The 26,870-nt window shown below is 41.2% G+C and overlaps 1 protein-coding gene and 1 pseudogene across 6 annotated transcripts in view; one reads left to right on the plus strand and one right to left on the minus strand.

The window, feature by feature from the left end:
- SHROOM2 (shroom family member 2) overlaps window positions 1–26,870 on the minus strand; it is a 143,887-nt gene that overhangs the window by 55,031 nt on the left and 61,986 nt on the right. For 5 of the 6 annotated variants that reach the window (XM_077343268.1, XM_077343266.1, XM_077343267.1 and 2 more), the window contains exon 2: window positions 25,137–25,288. In XM_077343268.1, coding sequence (XP_077199383.1) covers window positions 25,137–25,288 — 152 coding nt within the window. Of the gene's footprint in view, window positions 1–3,389; window positions 4,256–25,136; window positions 25,289–26,870 lie in introns of those variants that run through there. The other variant, XM_077343269.1, reaches the window with a different exon arrangement.
- On the plus strand, window positions 21,491–23,208 carry LOC143840138 (protein aurora borealis pseudogene; annotated as a pseudogene).

A 26,870-nucleotide genomic window follows, 5' to 3' on the forward strand; every position in this document is an offset into this window, starting at 1 on the left:
AGGCAAACTCTGTGGGCCTCCTAAACTTGTTTCTCTCTACTACAGAAAACCTAACCAATCTGGATATATCAATCCCTAACCTATTCTGTTGTTCAACTAGTTCTAGGGGAAAAAACACATGTTGCATGAGCATATGTCAATGAAAGCACTAGTTACAAAGTTTTAACACATTTCTCTGCTAAACACTACCACAATATGATAAGATTTTAACAAACAAGAACTCTTAAGCACAGCCCAAAATATATTATTTCCTTGATGGAAGCAAGCTGGGGAAAATCAACCATTTAATTCCATTAAACTCAGCTGCAAACAATTATTTTAACTAATTTAATGTTAGATACTTGATCTGCAACTGCTCAGAGTTTCTTTCCTTCTTTGCTTAATTGAGTGCAAGGGCAAAATGCAGTCAAGCTGTTATTGGTCTCCAAGGTGCTTTTAACAGCAGTGGAGCTATAGCCTTACTGCACAATGTCTTTATATGGTAATAAAACACCTTGACAGATGGGCAGCCGACTGGTGCCTCATGTTTGTCTTCATGTGATACAGAAAATGAGATTCATGGCTGTGTATGGCAGGTCAGGCAGAACGTTTCCATAAACATCAAAAGTGTAAAAAAAAAAATGCGAGTATTTTTATAGTCAAGAAGTTTGTCTTCCTGTAGACTAAATTCAACCTGTCAATTAAATGGTTTAAATCCATGCTATTTGAAGTTTTCCTCAAAAAATAAAGCTGTAAACTCTCCTTGTCACTGATCCCACAGCTTCTACCTAAATAACAAAAAAAGCTGCTGTCCTGAGATGTCTGGTTCTTTGAGTCTCTTGTGAGGTTTATTTTTCAACAAAGCATGGAATTATAAATGAAAAAATATCCCATGAAAAACTGAAACATCTCACAGGACTGCACTTTCTCTTCAATCTCTACCTGATTAAGTAATTTGAAAAGTGGGATAATACCTAATACCCAACTTTATGTCTATTTCCATTACTCCAATGCTAAAGTTTAATTGCATTAATGCCATGAACAAAATAATCAGACCACTTTGTCCTAATCATTTGCAACTCCAGATCTAAAGTGAATTGTCATTCTTACAACTATGCTAGTGTGGTTAGGGACTGGTGCCACACATTAAGCTGAAGGAGGTGAGGGGGGGAAGAGGGAGGAGAGTAATTTCAACTAACAAAAATGAATGTGTAAAGCAACTGGGGACCCAGTTGTGGCTTGAATTATGGGAAAGCAGCACTTGAACAGCCAGTTCAAATTAAAGGAAATATTCATGGAAATAGGCATTAAAAAATCCTGTATCCAGAACACAGAACAATAAAATGTGGGTAGGAATGGCACAAAATGAGGAACAGCAACTACAACAACTTCATTATGCCAGCAAACAACAACTGAAAAGTCTGTTCCACCTCTTGATCATCCAGAAAAGGAGGTGATTGTATTTTATTTAAATACTTGGATTTTAAAATACCTAATATATATTAAAACAGAATATAAATTAACACAGTATCAGATAATAAAATCTGTTAAAACAAACATTGTAAGTCAGCCTCTTTCAGTCGTTAGCCCATGTACACTAATAACCAGAAACAGTATAATGTCTGTGGTAGAGACACACAGCTGGTATGGAATCTCTTTTTCCTGGTACATGAGCATCTCACAACACTGCACCTATTATGCTTCAAGAGAGAAGACCAGTGGCCAAAAGGTAGCGCACTGATGAATACTATGTGCATGGATGTGCATATGCACCTGATGCACAGGAGCTATCATGGGTGAGACAGATGAAGGACACAAAGTAAGACCAATAATTTGGAGACAGCTGTGTTTTCTGCACTTCAGAGTTCTCCAACTGCAGGGTTACTGCCTCAGCAGTCTTAGAATTAATCCATCTGTGTTTGTACAAACCAGCCATTCTACTGGAAACTTCTAATAGTTTCCTCTAAGTATATGAACCTGTAATATTCAAGGAAAAAGCATGTCTCACAACTTGTTGACTGATCTCACTAGAAGAGATCAGTTGAGCCTCACGCATAAAGAATATTGATTGCATTCTAGTGATTATAGACTGAGTGTATTAAGAGTAGCTATCAGTACACAATCCTGATTCACAACAATGCCAGGGTACTTCTATAATAACACAACATTATGAAGTGGCACAGGATATTGTCATGTGTGATAAGACGTAAAGGTGGACAGTATGTAAATACAATAAATAGATAATAAAAATAAAATGACTGCAAATGTATATCTCAGTATGTTTTTGTGTCAGGAGCCCTTGTTTACTTATAACTTTTCAATACAAGAGATGCTATTTGGTGGATGTAGTGAAACAGGTGTGTGAAATCACATTCATCTTAACACTAAAACATGGAATATATACTGTGTTCTAACATAACTGAGTTTGATGTATAGTTCCTTTACATTGTCCACCCTGAGCCTCCGGGGAGGGCAGCACACAAATGCAAATAAATAAATAAACATTTTTTAAAAAAGGAAATGGGGATAATAGCAGTTAGAAACCAACATTAGTCTTCGATCCCAAGCTAAACAAGTTAAATAATCATAATTGCTACTTATGTTTTTATCAAATTACAATCATGACTTGCTCTTTGCCATTCTATACTACAGTGATTTCTCACAGCTGTACATATTTAGATATAAAATTAAAAGAGACTTAAAAAAAAAACCTTTAATGCCTGGTTTAAATTACTCTTGTAATACAGCAATTAGCAGCAACCTCCCGCTAGCTCCCCAGCTTATTGTTTTGTTTTAATCCTCCTGAGTCATTGTATAACGCTTGGATTCTAAGAGCCTCACGTCAATGAATAGTTCACCATACAAAAACACTTGTTTCTTGAATGACCTTCTGTCAAGATAGCAAGGAGAGTGGCATGCTTTGGGGACGTTGGCATTCTGATTTCATAACAATCATTCTTCTCTTTTTCACACGAAGCAGCTGAATATTATGCCCAACACACCACGCTAAGAGACTAGCAGCAGGCATCCTAGAAACCAAGCTACAGGGAGTTTCTTCTGAACTCAATGTACTTCAAACACTCATTTCCTTTGCTATAAGAATCGTAAGAACCCACATGTCAGTAAGAGGAGAAGCATATTTTTGCATGCAAGGAAGAATGCCTTCAGTCCTGCTGTTGTTTTGTTTGGAAAGGAAATATCTGATGTTGCAGCAGACATTAGATAAAAGGCATTTAAAAATCAAATAGAGAGGACCACTTTCCTGTTTTGAAATACATGCTGCCTACTCAGAAACTACTAAACCATTTATCACAGTTTTGTCTTTATGGAACAATTTTAAGTTATTTCTTTAGTTCTTAATTTTTCCCACAATAAAAACTTCCATTGCTATCTCAAGTACAGATACATACCTTCCATCAATACCAAGATCAGCCAATCTAAGGTTGCTTAGATAAAAACAGATTCAACATTAGATACATTTCCTTGAATGCACTGACAGATATTAAAGACTGTGACTAAGGCTTTAGCAGGGCTCTCTCACACATCTGCTCTAATAATCGTTGCTGGCTTGGTGACTACCTTGTCAATGGACTATTCCAAGAGATCCCTCTGGAGGGGAGCAGGTGTAAAGAAGCCTGATGCCTAACTAAACAGCCGCCAGTTTAGAAACAACAGAGAGTGAAAAAAGCAAGTATGTACCACTTTCATAACTTGAATGATGACTGCAAACAGCATAATGAGACTGGACTTCGTTTTGCGTATCAGAAAAAAAGAAGCTGCAACCCAGGAAGAGAACGGAACCCCTGCAGCTCTCTAAACACAGCATGCCCCCTCCTGTTTAATCTGTGCGCCGCCTGCAAGTTAGCTTAGAGGATATAATTAGATTCACAAAGACATGTTACGGGTGCATTAATGTAAAGGGGGTTGCAATGATATTGGTTCTGCTGAGCAAGCACTTTGTAAATAATCCTTGCAGCACTCAGTCAAGGATATCAACAGGACTGAAAAACTGTATTCAATTTTTTCCTAGTGTCAGGAGAACTCCCACACCTCTATCAGTTCACAGAATGTGCAAAACCAAGAAGGTGTTTCGGTAAAAGGACTAGAACTGTGACAATATAGAATAGTCCAGTAAGATGTCTTTATAAAGGAACAATAAGGCAACTCATGAGACTTGCAGGGGAGGGAACCCCCTTGAAGGGGAGGGAACCCCATCCTTTTATCTTGCTTCTCCTGGCTCCCCAGTAGTCTTCTGTTGTTTCCCCTCCCAACCTCTGTCAACGTTCCTGCCTCCCCTCTCTCCCAGCAGGTGCTTTCCCTTTTTGGTCCCCTCTCGTGTCCTATTGGTTGTTCTCCCCCCTGCCTCCTCCTCCTAAGCTCACTTGGTTATATCTCTTCTCTCACCCTTCCCACTGTCTTGCCCACCCACCTGGCTTATGCAGCTACGGTTGCCACGGCTCCTTCTCTATTGATCCACACTAGGGCCAGTTTCAAAATTAGATATGATGATATGATTGTAGTGAACTGCTATCATTATATCATCTTGCTTGTACTGCCTTCCCTCTCTCTGCATTGTTGGAGCATACATGCTCTAAGGCAGTTTCTTGTTGGAAGAGTTTTCTAATTTTGTGACCCTAGTCCTATTTCACTGTATGTTTTATGATATACGATTACATTGGGATTTTTCCCCTTTCTTTTATTCTGCAATTTGTGCTGTTTGCGTTGCCTTCTAATTCTTCCACTCTGGTTCTACAGCATGGACGTCCCAGGTTAGTCTAATCTCACCAGACCTTGGAAACTAAGCAGCATCAGCCCTGGTTAATCCTTGGCTGGGAGACCACCAAGGAAATCCAGAGTTGCCATGTGCAAGCAGGGAATGGCAAACTGCCTCTGTCTCTTGCCTTGGAAAGCCTAAGAGATCACCACCAGTCCTACAGCATTATTCACTTCCTTATGTTCTATTATTGCTCTTATAAAAATTCTGTAATTTGCTCTCAGTCTCTGTGATAAAAGCAGGCTATAAATATACAAAATAAATATGGAAATATACCTCAACCAACATCTGTGCAATGATATAGTGCCAACTCCTCCTATTACTTTTTAAACTGAATACAAGTATTCTGGAAAATAAAAGGGGTTAACTGTTATCAGGAATAGTTTACTTCCTGCCTACTTCATTTCTTTCTCTGCACTGTTAATCTCCTGGAAGCACCATATAGTGCCAGATGGGAAATCTATATTTCTTAGGCTGTTGCCTGGTAACGACTGCAAGGTCAGTTCTTTGTTTCACAATTGCCATGGGACACTTCTGGATGATCATTAAAAATTCTGTTATTCTCTAGAAGCCCCCTTAAGATCAGGCAGTTCAAAGCCTTTTAAAAAATTACAAGTTGTTACTAGGCTCTTCCAAACCCTTTGTTTTTCCTCTCTTTCTTTATTTTGGGATGTGATGGCAGATTTTTATACAGATATCCCCCTCCCTTCTACCATGAAGTTCTTACACAGGAAGTTCACCAATGTAAAAACAAACAAATTTGGAAGTGCTGAGCTGTGGTGATACATTCAAAATACAATCACTGAACTTCTCTTTTAGAAGAGTTCTGCTATTGTACTTTCCCTTCCCACTATGAAAATTCCATTCTATATGGGGGGGAAAATTGCACCAGAAGGCTATGCAAATCAATTATTTTTGAATGCAAGTATGGCAGAATCTGCAATCTACTGCACTTTTGATGGTTTTGACACAACACTAGGGAAAAGGCTAACAAGCAAAATGTTTGGTTAGTCTAGTTACACCCCACCCCACCCTTGCTCAACTAACTGCCCACAGACTACTCACTGTTCCCCAGGTGCTATGCAGTATGAGCACATTGACAATGTAAAAGATACACTGAAGGTCAAGCTGTACTGAATTTCATGTGAGTGAGAGTTTGGGAAACTGTATTGGACATGCAAGACTTGCTATGTTGTGCTTCAACAGAGAACAAGTAGGAAAAAAGCACGGGCTACTGCAGTTTGGGAGTGGGGGCAGGGTTACCAGACCCCTGCTTCTCATTACCACTCCATGAAGTTTTTATGTAGGTGGACTTCATAGTAGGAAAAAAAACAGTTTTAAAAGGCCATTGGGTTGACAGGGCGATGTTACTTCTGGGGATAACCTGGAAATCAGTCAGTCAGAGGCTGTGGGTTCCTCGTCCTCAGACGAGAAGTTGTGCTCCCACCTGCTCAAAGTCATATCGTCAGATAGAGCAGGGAGAAAAAAAAAGGCAAAACAAAATGGTCACCACACCCATGAGCACACAAACTCACCACATGCTCTATCCCCCTCCCCAAAAATTCAGACCCAGGAGCAAACAGGTAAGGAAAGGCAAAAGGAGAGGTGGGGAGGCACAGGCAGCGGGCCCGAGCAGGAAAAGTCTTCTAGTAAGCAGGAGACACCTAGTCTACATACTCTCTCTCTCGAGGCAGGAAGAACACTGGTGAGAGGAGGGCGTTTCCCACCAGGGAGACAGGAAGTCTTCTTTTGACCTGCCTCCCTCAAAGAGAGATGGGAAATCACCCACCAAGCTGTCCTCCTGACCTAGACGGAGTTAAGTAAAGAATCCCATGTACAGCAAAGCTTTATTTCTTCTTTACCATCACAATTGGTGTGAAATGATGTTTTAACGATAGAGGACTGATACATTCATTCTCCAAAGAACTTCTGCTGGCATTCACACTGCCCAGAAATTACCCAATAAAGAGGATGGATAAAGGCTCATGTCATCGTACAAATATCCTTGTTCTGATTTATTTATCTCTCTTACAGGTGGATTGTTTTTAAACTCAGAAAATATAATTTTGTCAATTTCACTGATAAATAGTTACCCTTTCAATGGATAAAAATTACTAATAAATTATAGTATATATACAAAGTTGGACAAATAAAATCACATAACAGCCAATCAATTTAAACTGACGAATTTGAGAAGTACATTTAGCACTTAGAGCCATCAGTTTGACTCCAATATCTGGTTATTAATAGCAAAGAATATTCTTTGCTTTTAATCTGTAACATATCACTTGGCAACTCTGTGTGGCTTACAAAAAAAAGAAGTATGTTAATATTAAACAAATGCTGAAAACATGTGTGAGGGGGAGTGCAAACTGGATAAACAAGAAGAAAATGGGGATAGTGGATATGAAATCTTTAAATATTAGAGCCATCATTATTATCTGAAGGATGATTCCACTGAGCAAAAATTGTGATATGAAAACATTTTTTAGACAGTATATAGAATTAACTAGTGATTTGGTATCCAATTTCTAGTTTGGATCCAACAGAGCGTTTCCATAGATAGAAAGACGGGGAAACCCACTCTTACCCAAATTGTTGTCTGTGCCAGAGGATGTGACTTTGTAAGCTTCCTCCACTTAGGCACAACCAGGCATGTCACCAGGACAATTTATGTTGGGTCTTCTGCCTATGTATTCCAGGGTCTCAACTTGGGGCAGCACTTCAAAAAGATCAAGAAAAAAAATCTTATATAAGAAAAAAAAACCTTATTCCCCTAACAAGATAAATAATGGGAAAACGGGATGATAGGCAGGTAGACTTATACAAAGGTTTTGCATTTGTTCATTGTATGCAGCTGTTTTACTATCCTGCTTTGCTATTTGTGCCACTGTATTTTCCCATTCTCTATCTTGTAAGGGGAATAAAGATTTTTCTTATTTAAGAGCTATTTCCCCCTCCTAATTTTGAAGTTTCCTTTTCTCCAGGATTTTATCCAATAGGCTAACAATAAATTAAGCTGAGGGTGCTTTGGGAGAATAAAGAGGAGAAAGAAAACAGACCAGCTTGATTCTGAACAGAAATGATGGAGAAGAGTCTAGTCTGGAGGTAGGTGATGAAAAGGAAGTATGGAGATGAAATTCCAGGGTGCAAAGAAGAGGAAAGCTCAGTAATTTCAGCCAAAGGGTAAGAGTCTCGGAACTTAACTAACTATAAAGTTAGAGTGAAGGCTTGACTCTGAAACCAGCTACATCAAGACTATTAATCCAAGATCCTGGCACTATATTGCTGAAGCTCACAGAGCTGAAAGTTTCTGGTGGGGAGGCAGAATAATTACCATTAAACACTACCCCAAGCAGCATTTTGGGGGCGTTTTGAGCAGCAGCAGGAAGAAAGCAAGACAACTGCACTGTGTGGAAAGAAATCTTTCCATCCCTGGGAACAGTCTATTGGCTCCAGGGATACAAGTGAACATAACATGTCTATAGAATGCTTCAAACAAGGCATTGTACCAAGATGTTTTCTTCCTCTTTCTCCCTCCTCAGCAATTCCAATTCATAGTTTGGCTGGCACGCCTTACCATAATTTATGAGTTTGTGAATATAAGAAAAATACCAATACTGAGTAAAGCAGATGTTATCCATTTAACATTTACCAGCCATGCCTTTTCTTCAATATTAAGCTCAAGCAGCATAGTCTTAAAAAGGTAAAGGTAAAGGTATCCCCTGTGCAAGCACCGAGTCATGTCTGACCCTTGGGGTGACGCCCTCCAGCGTTTTCATGGCAGACTCAATGCAGGGTGGTTTGCCAGTGCCTTCCCCAGTCATTACCGTTTACCCCCCAGCAAGCTGGGTACTCATTTTACCGACCTCGGAAGGATGGAAGGCTGAGTCAACCTTGAGCTGGCTGCTGGGATTGAACTCCCAGCCTCATGGGCAAAGCTTACAGACAGCTGCCTTACTACTCTGCGCCACAAGAGGCTCTAGCATAGTCTTACTGACAGGCAAAAGGTTAATAAATGGAAATAGCTGGGATTCCCAAAGTATTTCAACATGGGTGCAAGAATTGGGAAATCAATTTTCCCCATTCTTCTCAGAACCCTGGCTCTCAAGCACCTTGCTTACAATCATGCATGTTAACTTTGCGTGTCTTAGAAAAAGTTGCTGAATTCCTTTTTCAAAGCTAACGTACATCAGTTACCTAAGCAGGTAATACTGAATCCAATGGGCGCAAACAGGAAAAGATAGAGCCCATTACAAATCTGTTCTACCTAATATTTCTGGTAAGGACTAGGTGGAGGAGCTGGTCTCACGGCTTAAGTGCCACTCAGTGCTTAATGCCCACTCAGAGCAGCTGTCCTGCCTGAGGGTTTCCTCCTCCAGTCTGCTTGCCTGTCTGTCCAGCCAACTGCCTTCCAGCAGGGGCCAGCCAACTGCCTTCTGTCATCCCCCCCTGACCCCCCTCCCTTCTTTCACTTGGCTCAGAGGTTGCAAATCCCTGCTGCATGAGAGCCGCCCCTGCTGGTGAGTTCCCTACAGCCTTTCCAGGTCCTGGGGGGAGGGAGAGGCCATCTGCAGAGTTTTTCCACCCACCCCCCATTCTAGCACCCACTGTATTCCTGAATGCAATGGGCTTTGTCCCTAGCATACAATAATGCATATAAACATGTTTCCAAGGATCAAGATACACTTCTATTCCATGTCTGCCTCCAGGCACCTGTTCAAAGCCAACATACTCTTTTTAGTAAATATATGCTGTCACAAGGTCTTTTGGAAGCACACCCTATGAGGCCCACTGTTTCCATTAATAACTACTGTTGCAAGACTGCAAGAGCCACATATCCTTAAAAAAATAACAGTACAGTTGATGTTCTTTTAGAATAAAATTGCTTTGAGGGTCATGGTTTTAATTGCATCACAACTGTGAAGAGCGTGTGCCTAAGAATATAATTTTTTTTAAAAAACGTTAACTGGCTCAAGAATGTAACTCTGGCTCAAAAATGTAACAGATGACAAGATTAAGAGTATGTTCTCTTCATGGTTGTTGAGAATTCTGTCACCTGGCTGTGACATGGAACTATGTCTAAGTAAAAACATTGTGTTTATTAATGTGGAAACTTAATGGAAAATTAGGCACATAACAGATGTAAGAACATAAAAATGACATTAAGCCAACATACATCACCTGAGTTTGGATTTAAATAACACCTGTATAACATACTCAGCAACTGTACTGTTTGACCCATGGCCCTTCCTTAATTGTGTGTGGACCTGCAACTTTTCAGCATCTTAGCCTTGTATTATGGTGGCTTCAGTTGTAGTATAATCCTTTCACCACTGTAACATACAGTTTTTGAATATGCCTCAGTTCAGATCCAAAAGCAGTACAGCAGCCTTTTCCATATCTGCTATATTCATCTGACTTACTGGGCCCTTAAAATGCTGGCAAAGTCAAGAATCTTGACAGCTAATACCCTAATCACTGTATCCCCCCACCCACATAATCACATGGCTCCTCTCCAGACAAGATGGTTATCAAAGAATGTGATCCTACTCTAACCAGTCTAGTAACCCCAAGGAACCAATTTACTTCAGGTCTTCTGGTTGCTTCAAATTACCAGAACAAAGTGCAAGACAAAGGAATAATACATGTGAAAGCCATACCATGAGGAGACAGTGTCAAACAATCATACTAATTCGAAATTGAGCTAAGGCAAAATGGACATCAGGATTCACTAAGCCTTGAAAATAATCATACTCATTTGGGCACATCTTCCAAGCAAGGGAGAGGCAAGGCAATTCCTGATCCCCCCTTCCCTCTGCAGACTTTCATGTCACATTTTTTCTACACTACTCTATAGGGTCTGTTTCCAGGAAGCAAACGAGAATGAAAAGAGAGAAGTGGGAATGATCCTGCAAGTGGAAGTCTATTCATACATCTTTGAAACAAACCCACTGAAACAAAGGCACAACTAAGACACACACTGTACTATGATGCACTGTATAGAAGTCTTCTAGTTGGTAGCAGCTGTCTGACCAACGTCCAAAATGACATCCATGCAACTGTAGTAAAAGTTGAGTAATAAATGTTAATGTTTACAAATCTCTTGTAGTTTCATGGACAGCATATGTCCTATCAACCTACCCTCATCTTTCTGTATATGCTGGTGATTTTAACAGGCACTGTGGAAAACAGAGATATATGGTTATTGATAAGAAAGGTTAGGCACTTGTTGACTGGGCTGAAAAACATAGTTTGCATCTGGTTTTTGGTGCTAAAGATAAGGGCACTTTCAGATCAGCAACATGAAATATAGAGACCAACTCAGATTTAACACTTTTTTTCACCTGACTATGGCCCTTGCCTGTATCCAGACATGTTCTTAAGGCTTTCCTACACAGTTGGCATTGACCCGTAATCCTCAAGCTAAGAATCCAAATATCAGTTGTCAGATCTTTTCCAAGACTGCAATGGGAATTTAAGAGGGTGAATTCGAAAGGTTTCAGTGAAGATCTGAATGGATGTTCTTAATGGGACTCTCCAAAACATAATAACTACCGCCGATTCGTTGGAATAGTTATATCTACAGCCAAAAGGCACATTTCTCGACTATCAGAAAGAATGTCTTCCAGGCTGGAGGGGTTGTGTCAAAATTTCGTCAACAGTATAGATCCAGAAGTAGAATATGAACTACTCTATGAACTGGACATGGCATAAAGATAAAAATGGACCAAACTGACTGTGAATATGGATTTCAAGCATGCTAGTGGGAAAGCCTGGAACCTGTTGAAAAAACTATTCAGCACTTGAGCGGGGAGGAGCATTCAATTCACACAGCGTGGGGCTCCTTAAATCTGCCAGCCTGCTGAATTTGGTACATGAGGTCACCTGTGCTCTAAGGAAATCTGGTGGTAACATCACACTCCCTTTCCCTACGTTTCTTCCCCTTTTGCCTCTTCCTTGGGGAGGCATATAGATAGGGCAGCGAGCACATATTTCAAAAGGCTGCATGTACTGAAGTTCCTGCCTCATGTGGAACTTTAAAGGATTCCCAGTATATGTTGCGTTAAGAAGTGAGTTGTTGGGGGGCCACGGTACCCATTTTATTATATGGAAAGATTTTCAAACTTATGACAGGGATGATTTTTTTTTGCAGCTAGCCATGAATTTAATTTGTTTTATTTGTATTTTGGCTTTCTATTGTGGAGACACCTTTCTTTTGTAGGACTGCCCAGTGCTTCCCTGACCAAGACCTGCTTAAGTATCAGTAAAATTACTGTATTATAGGCCTTCAGATCATATCCTTGGTCCTAATTTGGCTCTTTCAAATGAAAAGAACAAGGATAATATTAATTCGTATTATCCTAACTAGTCCAATTTAGCAGCACACTGCTCTTTACATGACAGGTTAACATAGCTACATAGCCATGTTAGCATTTCACAGAGAACCTTTACTTTTACCATAAAGGGGCACTGGCACAACTAGTTCCTTGCCATAGTTTTAGCTAACGATAAAAGTTCATGATTTAGCACCATGTATAAGTAGTCGGAGGTCGGTAAAATGAGTACTCAGCTTGCTGGGGGGTAAAACGGTAATGACTGGGGAAGGCTCTGGCAGGGCCACCCTGTATTGAGTCTGCCAAGAAAACGCTAGAGGACGTCACCCGAAGGGTCAGACATGACTCGGTGCTTGCACAGGGGATACCTTTACCTTTATAAATAGTAGGAGCCTGATTTCTGAGAATTTTGATTCTGAAACAAAAATTGCTAAATCTTCTCTCATAGGAACAGAAACGGACACTGCTGCCTTAATATTGCCTTTGCACCCTTGTTTAATTTCCCCACACTGCCCTAGATCTGCCACTGTGATTCACAACCCATATTTATTTGCTGAGTCTTGTATGAGAATAAACTGGGTGGGCAAGTGTCAGTGGCAGCAGCAGGAAAGAATGAGTAAGAAAAGCAGGAAGGATCAGACCCATCACCAGGCTCCAAAAGTACAATAAGCACAAGACGTAACTACCCTCTGAAGCCGTGGAAGCAAAAAAAAATGACACCTTTCATACCATGAGTAATTCCGCTCATTTAATTTCAGGCTACAAAAACTCTCTTTAGTTCAAAGGGATGCTAAAATTAGGCTAACGCTATGACATTTCCATTACTTTTCACAACTTCCTTTTGACAATCTTACACATGACTTATCCAAAGTACTTTTCAATATGATGTACTTCCCACTTCAATCAAACAATGAGCCTCTAACACATATAAAATGTATAATTTACCAACAACCTTTGAATCATATGCTCCAGTCCACCCAAATGTACCAATTAAATTAGCCTTTTAATAGAGCCTACAATTAGCCAGATGATTTTGGCTTACCTCAACTTCCTTTGATATAACTATAACCACAAAGCAAATACAGAATGTTCAATCCAAATAAGGAAAGGACCAAAATATGAAATAAAAGAAATATGTATTACAAGTATACAAACAGGAAACTCAGCCCCACATGAAACGTTCGTTTTAGAAAGATGTATGCACATACTGAAGTCCAAGTCAACACCTCCCAATGGGGAAGCTTCTGAAAGTAAGCACATCTGTAGATTCTGAAAGGACACAACAATGGGGGCAGATACAACTGCAGCAAGCAAGAGCCCTTAAATTCCTGGCCTATGGTAGGATTGCCAGACCTCCCCTGCCAGCCAATGAGAGACTGAGGGGGCAGGGTTGTCATCAGTAACCATATGACATCACTTCAGGGACACTGTGCCTGTCTAGGAATCACAGCAGCTTCTAGACAGGGGTGACATAATTTCTGAAGAAAACCCAGAAGTGGCACAATGTCTGACAGGCATTTTTAATTTTTCTCCCCCACCACTCTGCCTGATGGTGGGAAACAGAAACTGTGGGATTCCCTGCTCCCACTGAAGGACTGGCAACACTACCGACATGGATGTTGGCGCATGCAAGAAAGCAACATGCATGCTTTTAGCACTGGTGATACAGTACCAATTGCATTCACTCCTACTGAGAAGGTGATCCTGGACAAAAGCACCACAACAGTTATTAGCTGCAGGCAATATTAGGGTGTTTCCCATAAACCAAACTGCTCATAAATTTCTGTAACAACATTCTAATTAATTGGGATATTATGTGGCTGCAATAGTGATCTCCATCAGAGATCCACAACTACAGCATCCACAGCTTCTAAGTAGCCTTACTGATTGAATTGTATTATAATGGTATTCCATACATGATTAATGTAAACCATAAACCTATTCAAATCTCAGTTTAGCAAAAGTATTGGCCCACTTTATATGATTATGCATTTGTGAGGTTAATGTAGGCGAAGCAATTTGGCTACCAAGGTAAAGAAGTATCTTAAAAACTTACAATTAACAATAAATGTGCCTCAGTTTAAGCTTGTTGTGCAAAGCTATAAATGCAATCCTAAGAAACTAGAAGCAAGTTTTCCACTGAACTGTTCATACGAATGCTTACATAATAGCTCCCAGAAATCTTATATTTGATCAAAGGCAGAGAGACCACTGGAACTATTCTTATGCCAGTTTGGGTTTATCTGAGCTCAACTGGAAATTAATCCCAAGTTGTCAGTAAAATGTTTGTTATGTAAATTCAACACACTTTAAATCATTCAGATTATTTCTCAAATAATTTTGACCACATTTTAATTTTAAAAGGAATGAATTTAGGTTTTCTGTAAGATATTACGATGTTGTGAATTAAAAATGGTTTATCATAAAACTGTTAAAAAGGCAAATGTTTGCTTAAAGCCACAGGTTCTATTTTCTCTCCCTCCCCCCATTAGTGCTCAAGGTAGCATTTTAATGTGTGTGAGACAGAGTTTTCTGTCTATGTAAATATATGATTAACCCCAGACCTGTATCTGTTTTTTTCTTACCTAGCTTTAAGGAGGGGGGGTTGTTTGTTTTTTTAGGGGTGGAGAATCAGAGGATCCGTTTTTAAAGGGGGCATTGTTTTAAGTGATAAAAAAGCTATTAAAAGATTTTAAACCAGTAGAATAATGTTTCTTACTTGAAGAACGACAAATCCATGAACAGGGAAGATGATGCAGATAAATTCTGATGCAATGCACAGTAGATCTGTAGGCCTGCAGCATCGAGGAAGGAATGTAGGATATTTGTTCTGTCAGGAAAGTTTATGCCCTTATGTAAACTTCTATCAAAAATGAATGTCTCTAATTCTTCTACTTAGGAACTAAAGGAAATGAACAGAAGTGTTCTATTGTGCTACCAACTGAATTAGCATAAAAACTGCTTGCAACTTCTAATTATTTTGGTCAAAGACTTAAGAATGTTTCAGGTGTTTCTCAACAGTAAAAAAGTTGAGAAAGGCTAGTTTGAGGCACCTGGATACCTTTTTGATCACAGCTTCAATGCAAAAGGACTAATAGTGATTTTATATATAAAAACCAAATTACTTAGGCTCTTGATTATTGCGCCTCTTTGTAGTTCAGGTTATTATTAAGGCTATCAACCAACTAATTTTTGTTTTAGATGACTTCTATTGCTTAGATTGTGATTTTGATGTGATGCCCCTGTTGATACAGCCCAAAATGGCATTTGCCTTTTTTACCGCTGCATCACACTGCCTGCTCATGTTTAGTTTACAATCCACAAGTACCCCAAGGTCTCGTTCACACACAGTGTTACCTAGAAGCGTATCCCCCATCCAGTAGGCATGCTTTTCATTTTTCTGACCTAGATGCAGAACTTTACACTTATCTTTATTAAATTGCATCTTGTTCTCATTTGCCCATTTTTCCATTGTGTTCAGATCTCGTTGAACTCTGTCTCTATCTTCCGGAGTATTTGCCAGTCCTCCCAATTTGGTGTCATCTGCAAACTTGATGAGTAGTCCCTCCACCCCCTCATCTAGATCATTAATAAATATGTTAAAAAGTACCGGGCCGAGCACCGAGCCCTGAGGTACCCAGCTACTCACTTCTCTCCAGTCTGATGAAACACCACTGACAACAACTCTTTGAGTGCGGTTCTCTAACCAATTCCCTATCCACTTAACTATCTGAAAATCCAGATTGCAGTCCTTCAATTTATCCATCAGAACATCATGGGGAACCTTGTCAAAAGCTTTACTAAAATCCAAGTAAATGACATCAACTGAATTTCCCCGATCCAGCAAACCTGTTACTTGGTCAAAAAAGGAAACCAGGTTGGTCTGGCAGGACCTGTTGGAGACAAATCCATGCTGACTTCCTTGGATCACCAAATTGTCCTCCAGATGTTTGCAGATCGCTTCCTTTAATATCTGCTCCATTATCTTCCCCACAACAGAGGTCAGACTCACTGGTCTGTAGTTTCCCGGGTTATCCTTCCTCCCTTTTTTGAAGATCGGAATAACGTTTGCTCTCTTCCAGTCCTCCGGGACATCTCCAGTCCTTAAAGAGGTCCCGAAGATGATGGACAAGGGCTGTGCAAGTTCTCTGGAAAGTTCTTTGAGCACTCTCGGGTGCATTTCATCCGGACTAGGGGATTTGAACTCATCCAGTGCAGCTAAATGCCTCTCGACAACCTCTCTATCCATGTTAACCTGCCACCCAGACACTATCCATTGGCTACAGCCATCTCTAGATGTGCCTAAACCCTTTGACCTGTGGGAAAAAACAGATGTAAAATAGGCACTAAGCCTATCTGCTCTCTCTGCATCTTCCGTTAGAGTTTGTCCATCCGCACCCAACAGTGGGCCTATTGCCTCCTTTACTTTACGTTTGCTCTTCACATAACTGAAAAATCTTTTCTTGTTACAATGGGCTTCCCTGGCCAATCTTAGCTCACTCTCAGCTTTGACCTTTGGCCTTAGGATTGGATCTTGCAATTTATTGTTAAATACACTTGACCATTAATCACCCTGATTTCCCTACTAAACAGAGATAGGGTCATATAAATGATTTACATGAATACGTTATGATTAGTACACCTTGTAAATGGAAAATAAGCAAATAAGAGAGAAGTGTTCAAATTGACATTTCTTTCTTGCATGCTGTCTCCATGCTGGAAGAGCACTGAAATACACATTTACTTGCCTGCCATCTCTTCCACACACTGACAAAATAAAAACAGCAGAAATTGTAAGAAAAGCTGGGTAAAAATATTTGCACACATAGGGATCTTTTAAAAACACAATTTTTAACAACGCGAATGAAGGCTTATCCTTAAACTCTCTACAAAGTTCAGAACTTCCTATAATTCTGGCTTATTTTCTCAGTATGGTTCAACCTACCTTCCTTGGTAGCTACAGAATTGTGTATTACTGCAGATCAATAAAGAGAACTGCAGGAAGAAGAAAACAACAGTTCAACATCTGGGAACTTTCAAAGAACATCTGGTTGTTAAGAAAAAATGTAACAAAAATGTAATATCGTGAGCCAATAGATTTACGGGATCATCTTCAATATAGTACGCCTGGATAAAGACATCAGTACGCATGTTGTTTCACCAAATCAAACCAAGAAAATAGCATTTCAGTTCTGGAAATTGTAGATGGAGGAATGTTAAACTGACATACTGTGAACTTAAGTTTGCAGGCCAACGACTGGTTTGCCAAATGACTGTTTATGGGGCAAATATTTCTAATTGGGAACATTTTAGAAAATCTGTAATACATTAGAATGTAGAATATATATTTAATCTAGCAGTGATTTTTAAGACTTTGGGAATTTACTTAATTTGCCGTGGGGGGGGGGAGTTTACTATAGTTGATTGACAATATTGTCTCAAGGCAGATGCATGAGAACTAATAATATGATGTTAAGTGCCTTTTATGATGTAGTACATCTCACATTTCTATCTGCATTGCATGTACTACTTGTAAAAGCAGATTCACACATCACTATTGAGAATTGAACATCAACTGAGGATTTGGTAAAGCAGGTATCACAGACCAAATGTTCAATAATGAGTAACTGAACAATGTAATAAAGAATGATGTAGAAGTACATGTGTGGTTTGGACATACTGAAGTCATGGAGGGATAGCAAAGTCCACGAATTCCCTTCACCTGCAGCAGTCCAAATCACCCTCCAAACTAATGAGGTAGATCCATCTGTCTCTAATGCAGTTTTTCAGTTTTTCAAATTAGGACCTTTGACCACCCAAAAAACCCTTACACTAGAGACCACAGAAAAAAGCCATGTGAGACAGGTGCTGCAGTAAGAGGGGAATTGGTCAACACTGTGTGAAAAGGTTGGTGGGATCTGCCCCACTATTTCTCAGGGAAGGGTGACCCTCCAGGATAGCTTAGAGATGAACTGGAGGTAAACAGAGAAAAACTGTTTTCAATTCGTAGACTGGGATCCAACCTAATATTTTACCTAAAGTAAAAAATACTACCATGTCCATATGAAGACTAAATTAGTATTTTCTTCTAAAATGAATAGAAGTCTCCTGAGACAACTTACTTTGTCCCAAAAAAGTAAAGTAAGAGCAGTAAACTATTTGGGTACTCATTTATTTTTCTCCTTAGCCGGAGAGATACAGACAGACTAGCCACTTGTCATCCACTGAGCATATAAATTTGAACTCAGGTCTCCCAGGGCCATGTTCAAAATTCTCAGTAGAATGCAAGCATGTTTGATAATAATAATGCACCTTTTTTGCTAATTATCAGAATAATTAAATATACTTTATTATACCTTATAGTAGAATAATGGCTCCTGATATTTCCACAGAGGGCATAACAAATGGAAATGAGCAATGAGTGTTTTTTTTTTTTTTTTAAGAAGGGCATACTGCCACGTGCAGCGCCTCACTTGGATGTGTCTGGAGTCTTGGAAGCTTGACTACCCTACGTTCTCCTACAAATGGACCTTGAGCTTGTTTGGAGGTTCTAGCAGGGGAGTGCAGCTATCGTATACCCTTGACCGAAGAACGGTACACTCCTTCTATCTGGGATGATCGTCCTCTTCCACCGAGCGCGCAGCTTTGGGAGGGACGCACATGGAGCAGTGAGGGAGGTAGGGGACACCCGCCTAGCCAGCCAGATCAGCCGAATCAACCCTGGCGATCAATGGGGTGACAGATGTCGCAGCCAGATCACCCTCACATCCGAAATGAGCAATGAGTGTTGATGTCTAACTATGCAACCCTCTTAGTGTGGTCACCTTTTCTGTTTCTGAATTCCTCACAGATATCTGGAATACATTGCCCCATAAAGCTACACTCCATGACAGAATGTGCATTTTTGAATCACAGAATCAGAGTTGGAAGGGACATCCAGGATCATTTAATCCAACCCCCTGCAGGATGCAGGAAATTCACAAATAGCTGCCCACCCACAGTGACCCCAGATGATACCCCCCAAAAAAAACCCCCAGAATCCCTGGCCAATCTGGCCTGGAGGAAATTCACCTCCTGAACCCAAAGTGGCAACTGGCATTTTCCTGGGTATGCAAGAAAGGACCACAAGAGCCAAGTGCAAACACAATCACTTCCACACACCCATGTACAATTTGCCTATATTCAGCTTCATACTGCTTAAAGGTAAAGGTATCCCCTGTGCAAGCACCGGGTCATGTCTGACCCTTGGGGTGATGCCCTCTAGCGTTTTCATGGCAGACTCAATACGGGGTGGTTTGCCAGTGCCTTCCCCAGTCATTACCGTTTACCCCCCAGCAAGCTGGGTACTCATTTTACCGACCTCGGAAGGATGGAAGGCTGAGTCAACCTTGAGCCGGCTGCTGGGATCGAACTCCCAGCCTCATGGGCAGAGCTTTCAGACTGCATGTCTGCTGCCTTACCACTCTGCACCACAAGAGGCTCTTTCATACTGCTTACACATCTATGGTAATGGTAAAAACCATTAATATAACAAATTCAGTTTGTAGGCTAACATATATCAAGATGCTGAAGCTTCAGCAAATCATGAACAACTGCCAGTGGAGATGAGGTCTAGAATACTTCCCAAGAAATTTCACACATTCCTAATGGAGATTTATGTAAATACCTAAAGGTGATCAATAATCACACTGTGTGAAAGATGTCTGAATAGTTAGAACGAAACTTACCTTATAACAAAAGGTTACACAGCAGTGAGTTATGATGTTATGGAATGTCTAAATCTAATGGGCTGTAAATAAGGAGGTCATGAAAATTTCTCCATCATTTAAAAACAAGATAGATGCATTAAATCTTTTTTTTTTTCCAAAGCAGAAGCCAGGACAGAATCAAATTGATATGGAATGATAATATAGTCCAGATGTAGCTTTTTGCTATAATTTATTGGTTCTTATATGCCTAAATCTTTTGGTAGAGTTACTGAAGGTATTACTAATATGTATTTTAGTGCCATCTGCTTGAGTAATCAGCTTTTTCCATTGATCCTCCTATCTACACAAAAATATTTTGAAAACTTTGTTTCCACTAAAATAAAGAGAAATCAGTACTTTGAACATGGTACACCAACTAAGCGCCACCTTTGGAACGAAACTTACCTCAGAATCAAGTATCTCTGACTATACCATTCAAGAGGTCTTACAAATAATATAAAGCGCCCCCCCTTAAACCTCAAATATCTTTTTCCTAAATGGGGAGTTGATGATGTCCAGAAATTACTGAACCAGTTGGGCTTGGAAAAGGAGCATGAGAGAGAGCTGCTGGGAAGGCGTGTGTCCCCCCCCTTGCTAAAATGCTGGGGAGCATTAACTGAGGTTCTTTTGTGTGATGACAGTATTTGAGGGTGTGCTTGTAGCCTGAAGGTGAGTGATGTTTTGTTTGGGTCTTTATTCTGTTTTGTTGCCGATTGAGGAAGGTCTGCTTGCCTGAGACTGATTGCTAGCTGCCCCCGCTGCGGGTGCTGAATGGTGGAGTCTGTGGGTTTCTTGTCTTTAAGGCTCCTCCTCATTAGAGGTATGAGTCAAAGGATGAGACTTACAGGGTTCTTGGATCTACTGACCCTGCAAGAAGCTAAGAAGTTTTCCATTCTTTAGCACATGGTTTTTCTGGAAGAGGCTTCTGCTTGAATGGGGTGAGCCAGCTGCCTGCTACTCTCACTCCTGGGATGGAGCCGCTACTTTCAGCTATAAAGCACAGCTCAATAGAGGGCTGAGCCTATAAAAGGCACAGAGGATCCTGCTGGGATATGGTCTTGGGGCATACTCACAGTGCTTCAAATGGGGTTAAGCTTGGGAGTTTCAGTGTATGAGATCAAGGGGGAACAGAACCCTTCAAGTCCAAGTTTCCTGAGAAGAGACATACAAGGTCCACATAAGGAAGGAGGGTGGTGTGCAGCTGTATCTTCCCTGCTATGGAAGTCAGTCCTAGGTCAGGTAAGCACCCTACTTCTCTCTGACATCCTTTTACCAGACTAACATGAAATTAAAAAGTCAGCAGGTAAGTAGAATTATCAAGTGTTCTGCAGACAATGTAGGATTACCAACACACTGGATGGCAGTCGCCTGCCCACCTGTCACATTTGAATGGAGGCTGTGGTGCTTTCTCGGTGTGTTTCCTTCCTTCTTTTTTTCTTTGGGGGAGAGTTGACGAATGGGCTGCTTCTTGCCATGGCCTCGGAGTTCTCGGAGAAACCCCCCCAGGGCGGGCGGGCTGATCCATGGCAAGGCAACAGGCGTCCAGAAGTGCAGCCTTGATCCTGATGTGAGCTTTTGAGAGCCAGCGTGTCTGTGAATCCGAGAAGTGGAGCTCTGGATTCAAAAGCTGATGCTTGGTGCAACTCAGTGCAATGAGTGGAGCCAAAGAAATGAAAATGTCGATCACTCCATAGAGTCCTGGACAGCTCCCATTTCAAAACCCCTTCGAAAGCCCAAGTTATTATAGTTATCTTCAGGAACCGATGTTGTCAGGCCCTCATTATTTAAGTCCACATAGTCCTCTTTGACTCCGGGAAAATTTGTGTGGTCTATATATGATATTGCATTAATCAACCCGGTGGAAATTGACTCCAAAGACATCTGCCAGCAGGGTAGATAAAGAGGCAGAAGAAAAAAGACAGAAAGCCATCAAAGAGTTCTTCACCAAAAGCCTGATCGTTCTGTCTCCTTGGATTGACCACAACGGGAAGCAGGATCCTCCGTTTAATTCAACTAGTATTGAACTAATCAGCGCTTCCCCAATTGACAAAGAAGTAGATGGGCGCCTCGAGAAAGCCAACACTACTTGCCAGGCAGTATTATCGCTGCCAGTGGATTTCGACTTGGGAAAAAAAATTAGGTGCTTATTTTATCTCAGGAAAGCCCGAGCACATCCTCACTGAGGAGAAAGCTATTTCTCACTGAGAACAGAAGTCTGTCAGAGAACTTGCCCCCTTCGTCTCAGACCCCACCTGATGTCCTAGCCATGTTTAGGGGGACTCTGATCCACAAACATCTCCCCTGTTCACTGCAGAAGCCCTCTGAATACGCTGAGCTCAGGTTAATTTTCTTCCAGCCCAGTGCAAGGTAATATGAGGACAAGCAGTCTGAAAAGCTTAGCCATTCCCCCATTTCCTGAGAGGAGTCCTGCAAACCTCATTTCTCCATCCATCTCTCCAATTGGCATTCAGATAAGAAAGACACCGTCAGGACAGTTTCCTTTTCACTCTCCTGACATTCCTTCTAAGTCAAATTCTTGCCACCCAACAGAAGTCCTTTGGTGGCATGTTTGCCACTACAAAATTGTTTGCCCATGAGACTTGTGGTGTGCCGTGCCCCCCCCCCAGCATACTAGACTTCCTTTGTCCACCTGCCTTCCACTCCCGAGAGTGTTGATGAAGAACAGGAAGAAGCAAAGGGTTCATCTGGGGATGTCCCTCTCCTGAAAATTCGTCTTTGCCCACTGAACGGGGACAGCTTTGCTCACTGCCAATGCCTGGTGGTGGCCAAGGTGTCCATTTCACCGAACTGTCCTGGAACTCCTGCGCAAGAGTTGACCTTCCCCCATGATCTTGGCAGCTTGAATGAAAACTGCACAGTGGACAGGGCAGATGAGGAGGCGGCCCTGGATGTCCACTTGGTGAAGGGGTCGATGGAGAATGGCAGCCTGCCAGTGGCTGCCTTGAGTGTAGAAGGGTCGTGCATGTGCCTCTCACCACTGGCCAAAAGCAGCACTACACCCTGCGAGGGCAGCAGCATCCAGGTGGACAGCATCCAGCAACATCCAGACTGGTACTAAGTAGCCTTATGGATACAGCAGGAGCCCAGGTCAGTGACAGAGAGAACGATTCTCACATTTCTGACATTCAAGCAAGTGCAGTGTCTTCAAAACAAAGGGTAAACTTGTCCTGGGATACTGGATTGACCCTGACCCTGTGAATCATCCCGGCAGCCATCTTCTGGAAAGTCCTCAGTCAAAATGAGCGTGTGTCATAATTTCTGTTGCGCTTGTCCAGCCTGGACTTGAAATATTGCTGTTGGGAAACCAGTGGAAGTCTAAAATTGACAGAATGACTGATTTTGCCATCAGAGTTGTTGTTAAAGCAGATGACTCCTGTGTGGTTGAGTGGATGCGTTGTTTATGTGTGTGTGTGTAGGGAGGCAGGTTGCTGTCTTTCGTGCACAGGTGCTATTTGTGAGAACACACTACTGCTGTCTTAGCAACTACGCTCATGTAGACCGGAGGTGCTACAAAAACTGTGCCTGGGCAGAAATGGCCCTTCCCGCAAACAGCATCTCTCCCGTGTATGACTGTGTGCAACATGTGAGAGCACAGCATGTGGTGCTGAATAGGGCACCAGGGGCAAAGGAACCCATGCAGTGAAAGCTAGAGGGGCTTCTGTAGTCAACAAATCCATTTGTTCTTTGAATTCTCTTCTGTCATTGTTGGGAGATGGTGCGCAAGAGCGTACTTCAACATTAATATCTTCAGTAGTATCTACTGTATTCTAACATTGTTAAGACTTTTCCTGTTTTGTTTTTAATGAAAAAAATACTATTTTGTCAAGAAGCCTATACTAATGCTTGAAACCACCACAGCATTTACAGAAAGCATCCCACTTTTTAAACTACTGGATGAAACATTCCTTGTGCATAAAAGGTTCCGTAGTCATTTAACTTGGCTGGTTTGTTTAAAAAGATTGAAATGAAAATCTTGATTTACATAATAAATATTTGGATGGCAGCCATAAGAAGTACATGGAGCTCTTGGCTGTCAGGGAAGAGGTTTGTTCCCTTGAGGCTCCAATTACCAACCTGGAGAAGCTGAGGCAAGTTTGGGGAAGAAACTCTTTGGGACTTACCAGAACAGTCCAACTTCGGTACCAACAGCTATTCTACTGTTGTGGAGAGTGAGAGTCTCAAGGTCTCAGTGTTGTGACAGGGAAAAGAATTTAAATTGGTTAGGCACTGGAGACCTGGAGGCCTCTCTGCAGCCTGCTCTGTACCGGAGTGGTTGCAGGAGGCCCTGAAAATGCCATGCACTGGCCCGATTGGGCCCACACCAGCCTCCAGAGGCCTCTCTGCAGCCCACGCTATATTGGGGTGGCTGCAGAAGGCTGCAAAAATGCAGCATGCCAGCCCTCCGGGACTCCACTAGTTTCCAGAGGAACCTGGGATATGGGAAGGAAGGATCCTGGACCAAATGGCCCGATCCCACACAGCAAGGTCTGCTGGCCTGCCACGCCTTGCTTTCCCATTGTCTCGGGATCCCGGGACAGGATTCAGCATCTAATGGCCCAATCCTGTGTGGCTATGCCAGGTGGCCTGCTGCACCTTCCTTCGCCGCCTTCTGGCTCCCTCCCTCCCTCCCTCCCTCCCTCCCTCCCTCCCTCCCACTCTGTCTTTCTGCCTGTCTAATTTTTTCTTTTTTTGTGCCTTTCATACTTCCTCAGTCCCTCCATTTTTCCTGTCTTTTTCTAACTTCCTTTGTCCTTTCTCCTCTCGTCTTCTCTTTTTCCTTTCTACCTTTCTTTCTCTTTTGCCTTTGCCTTCTGCGACCAAGCATCCAATGCATTCCTGGGGGTACCAGGCTTTGCCCCTACTTTTTATAAAAGACTGGCAAATGGCATGATTCCCTTGTTAAAGAAGCTTTTGTTTCTGAAAGTTATTGAGTTAAACATTTTAAACATTCGTTGTCCTTCATCTGGTCAATGTTGTAACTAAAATAGGTATAAAGACTTTGTAATTACCATTATAATTAAGTGTAGGTAAAATTTATCATTAATTTAAAGACTGAGGCAATGTATCTGAGGCAAAGTATTTTATATGGTCAAAGGAAAAAGCTGTTCACTGTAAAAGGGATATAATATTGGAGCTTTTCTGAAAAATAAAACAAATTAGCAAGGAACACGAGAGCCGGGTGTGATTTTCATAACCAGCAACATTCAACAATATCTACTTACCTCAACCACATCTCTATTTCAGTATTATTCAGTATGATGATTCATATGACCTTACCTTCTCACTACAAGTTTCAGCATCTTGTGAGAACCTTTCACCAGACAGATCGCCTCCTGCCTGAACCCAGAGAGCGCCACATCATTGATGCTGACGATTTCGTCACCAGCCAACAACTTATCAACAGCTGCAGCTTTGCTTCCTTCTTCAATCTAAGAAAAAAATAAATTTGAAAAGGTAGTGTTTATCTTATTCTGTTACATACTTGTACCAATATGGCAGGTCACAGAGATAATAAAGGGTATATTTTTAGGGCTACATCTAACCAGCCACCCACCCCCCTGCGAGTTACAGGTGCTCTCTTCTTGTAGCTGTACAGGAGACCGGACAGCAAAGCATGTGCAAATGACTGTTGATATCTCTCTGAAAGATATTCGGGGCAATATATTAAAGCTGTGACGTTACAGCAAAAAAAAAATTTAAGTTAACAAAGACTGAAAGCAGGATATTTATTTCTTCAATCATATTAATCTGCACAACCTCCTAAGAGTCCTAAAACACAGGGTTGTAATCTATGATAAAATGCAAACAACATTAACGAAAAGCAGTTCTGATACATAAGTGTTGTGAGTAAAATTTTCCAAAATATTTTACACACACACACACACACACACACACATATATATATATGTATATATATATATATATAGGATTTATACCCCACTTTTGTTCTCTAAGGGGAACCCAAGCTGCGAAAATCATTCATAACCACCACACTGTGAGGTAGGTTATATTGCGAAACAGTGACAGATCTAAGGTCACTCAGCAAGCTTCCAGGGCACAGTAGTGATTCAAACCATGGGTCTCCCAGATGCAATCGGACACTCTGAACACTGCACCACAGCATGCTCCTTCGTGATACAGTCCTCTCCCCAGAAATACCTTGACTTTCTTATCAGAGCTGTAAGGGCTAGGCAAAACATTTTAGCAGGCTATCATTTCAGAAATCAAACCTTCAAAGACTTCTCACAGTGTTGGTTTAAGAGACCTTCTCGTAGGATTTCAAAGAATGTTCATTGTTACTTGTGAGATTACTTGTTTTGTTTTTTTTTCTTTCAGCCGGGAAGTACACTGACCACAAAGCAAAGAATTCAGTTACCCCCTGCGAGTGTCTTACATTGGCTGAGGGTTATGGCACATTCCACATAGTGCTCACTTCCCAAAGAGACTGGTTACAGGCGTTCAAAACAGTTCTGGAGGAAATAGCCAAGCCTGCTGGAAACCAAGAGCAATTTTTCCTCCCCCACAGAATAAATAAGGATGATAAAGGGACACACTCATGCAGAAGAAGTAAAGAAGTTAAAAGATTGTTTCTAGAGGAACATTATTATTTTTAAAAGATTGCAATAGTAGGGAAATCCAAATGCAACTGTGTAGATAAAAATTCAATCCACTTTTAACTACAAAATTAATCTCTAAAGAAATCTTCACAGAAGGGAAAGAATGCAAGGAATATAATAGATTTATTATATGTTTCTATTGAATCTGATCTTTTCCCCCTGCAGGCATATACACAGACCCTCTGCAATGTCAGATCACTGTTTATACCCAGACACTTTGCCCAAGAGCAAGGAAAAAACACACATTTTGCTTGCTATTGCCAAACGCCATCATGAAAGCTATTGCAACACTGCTTTGGGAGTACTAAAAGGAAAACATATTTCAGAAGAAGTAGTATTTACTCAAAACACACAAAGGAAAGAAACAGGAGGGGAGGGGAGAACAACCATGTTA

This window comes from Paroedura picta, chromosome 6 (assembly GCF_049243985.1).
Source record: "Paroedura picta isolate Pp20150507F chromosome 6, Ppicta_v3.0, whole genome shotgun sequence".
NCBI lineage: Eukaryota > Metazoa > Chordata > Lepidosauria > Squamata > Gekkonidae > Paroedura > Paroedura picta.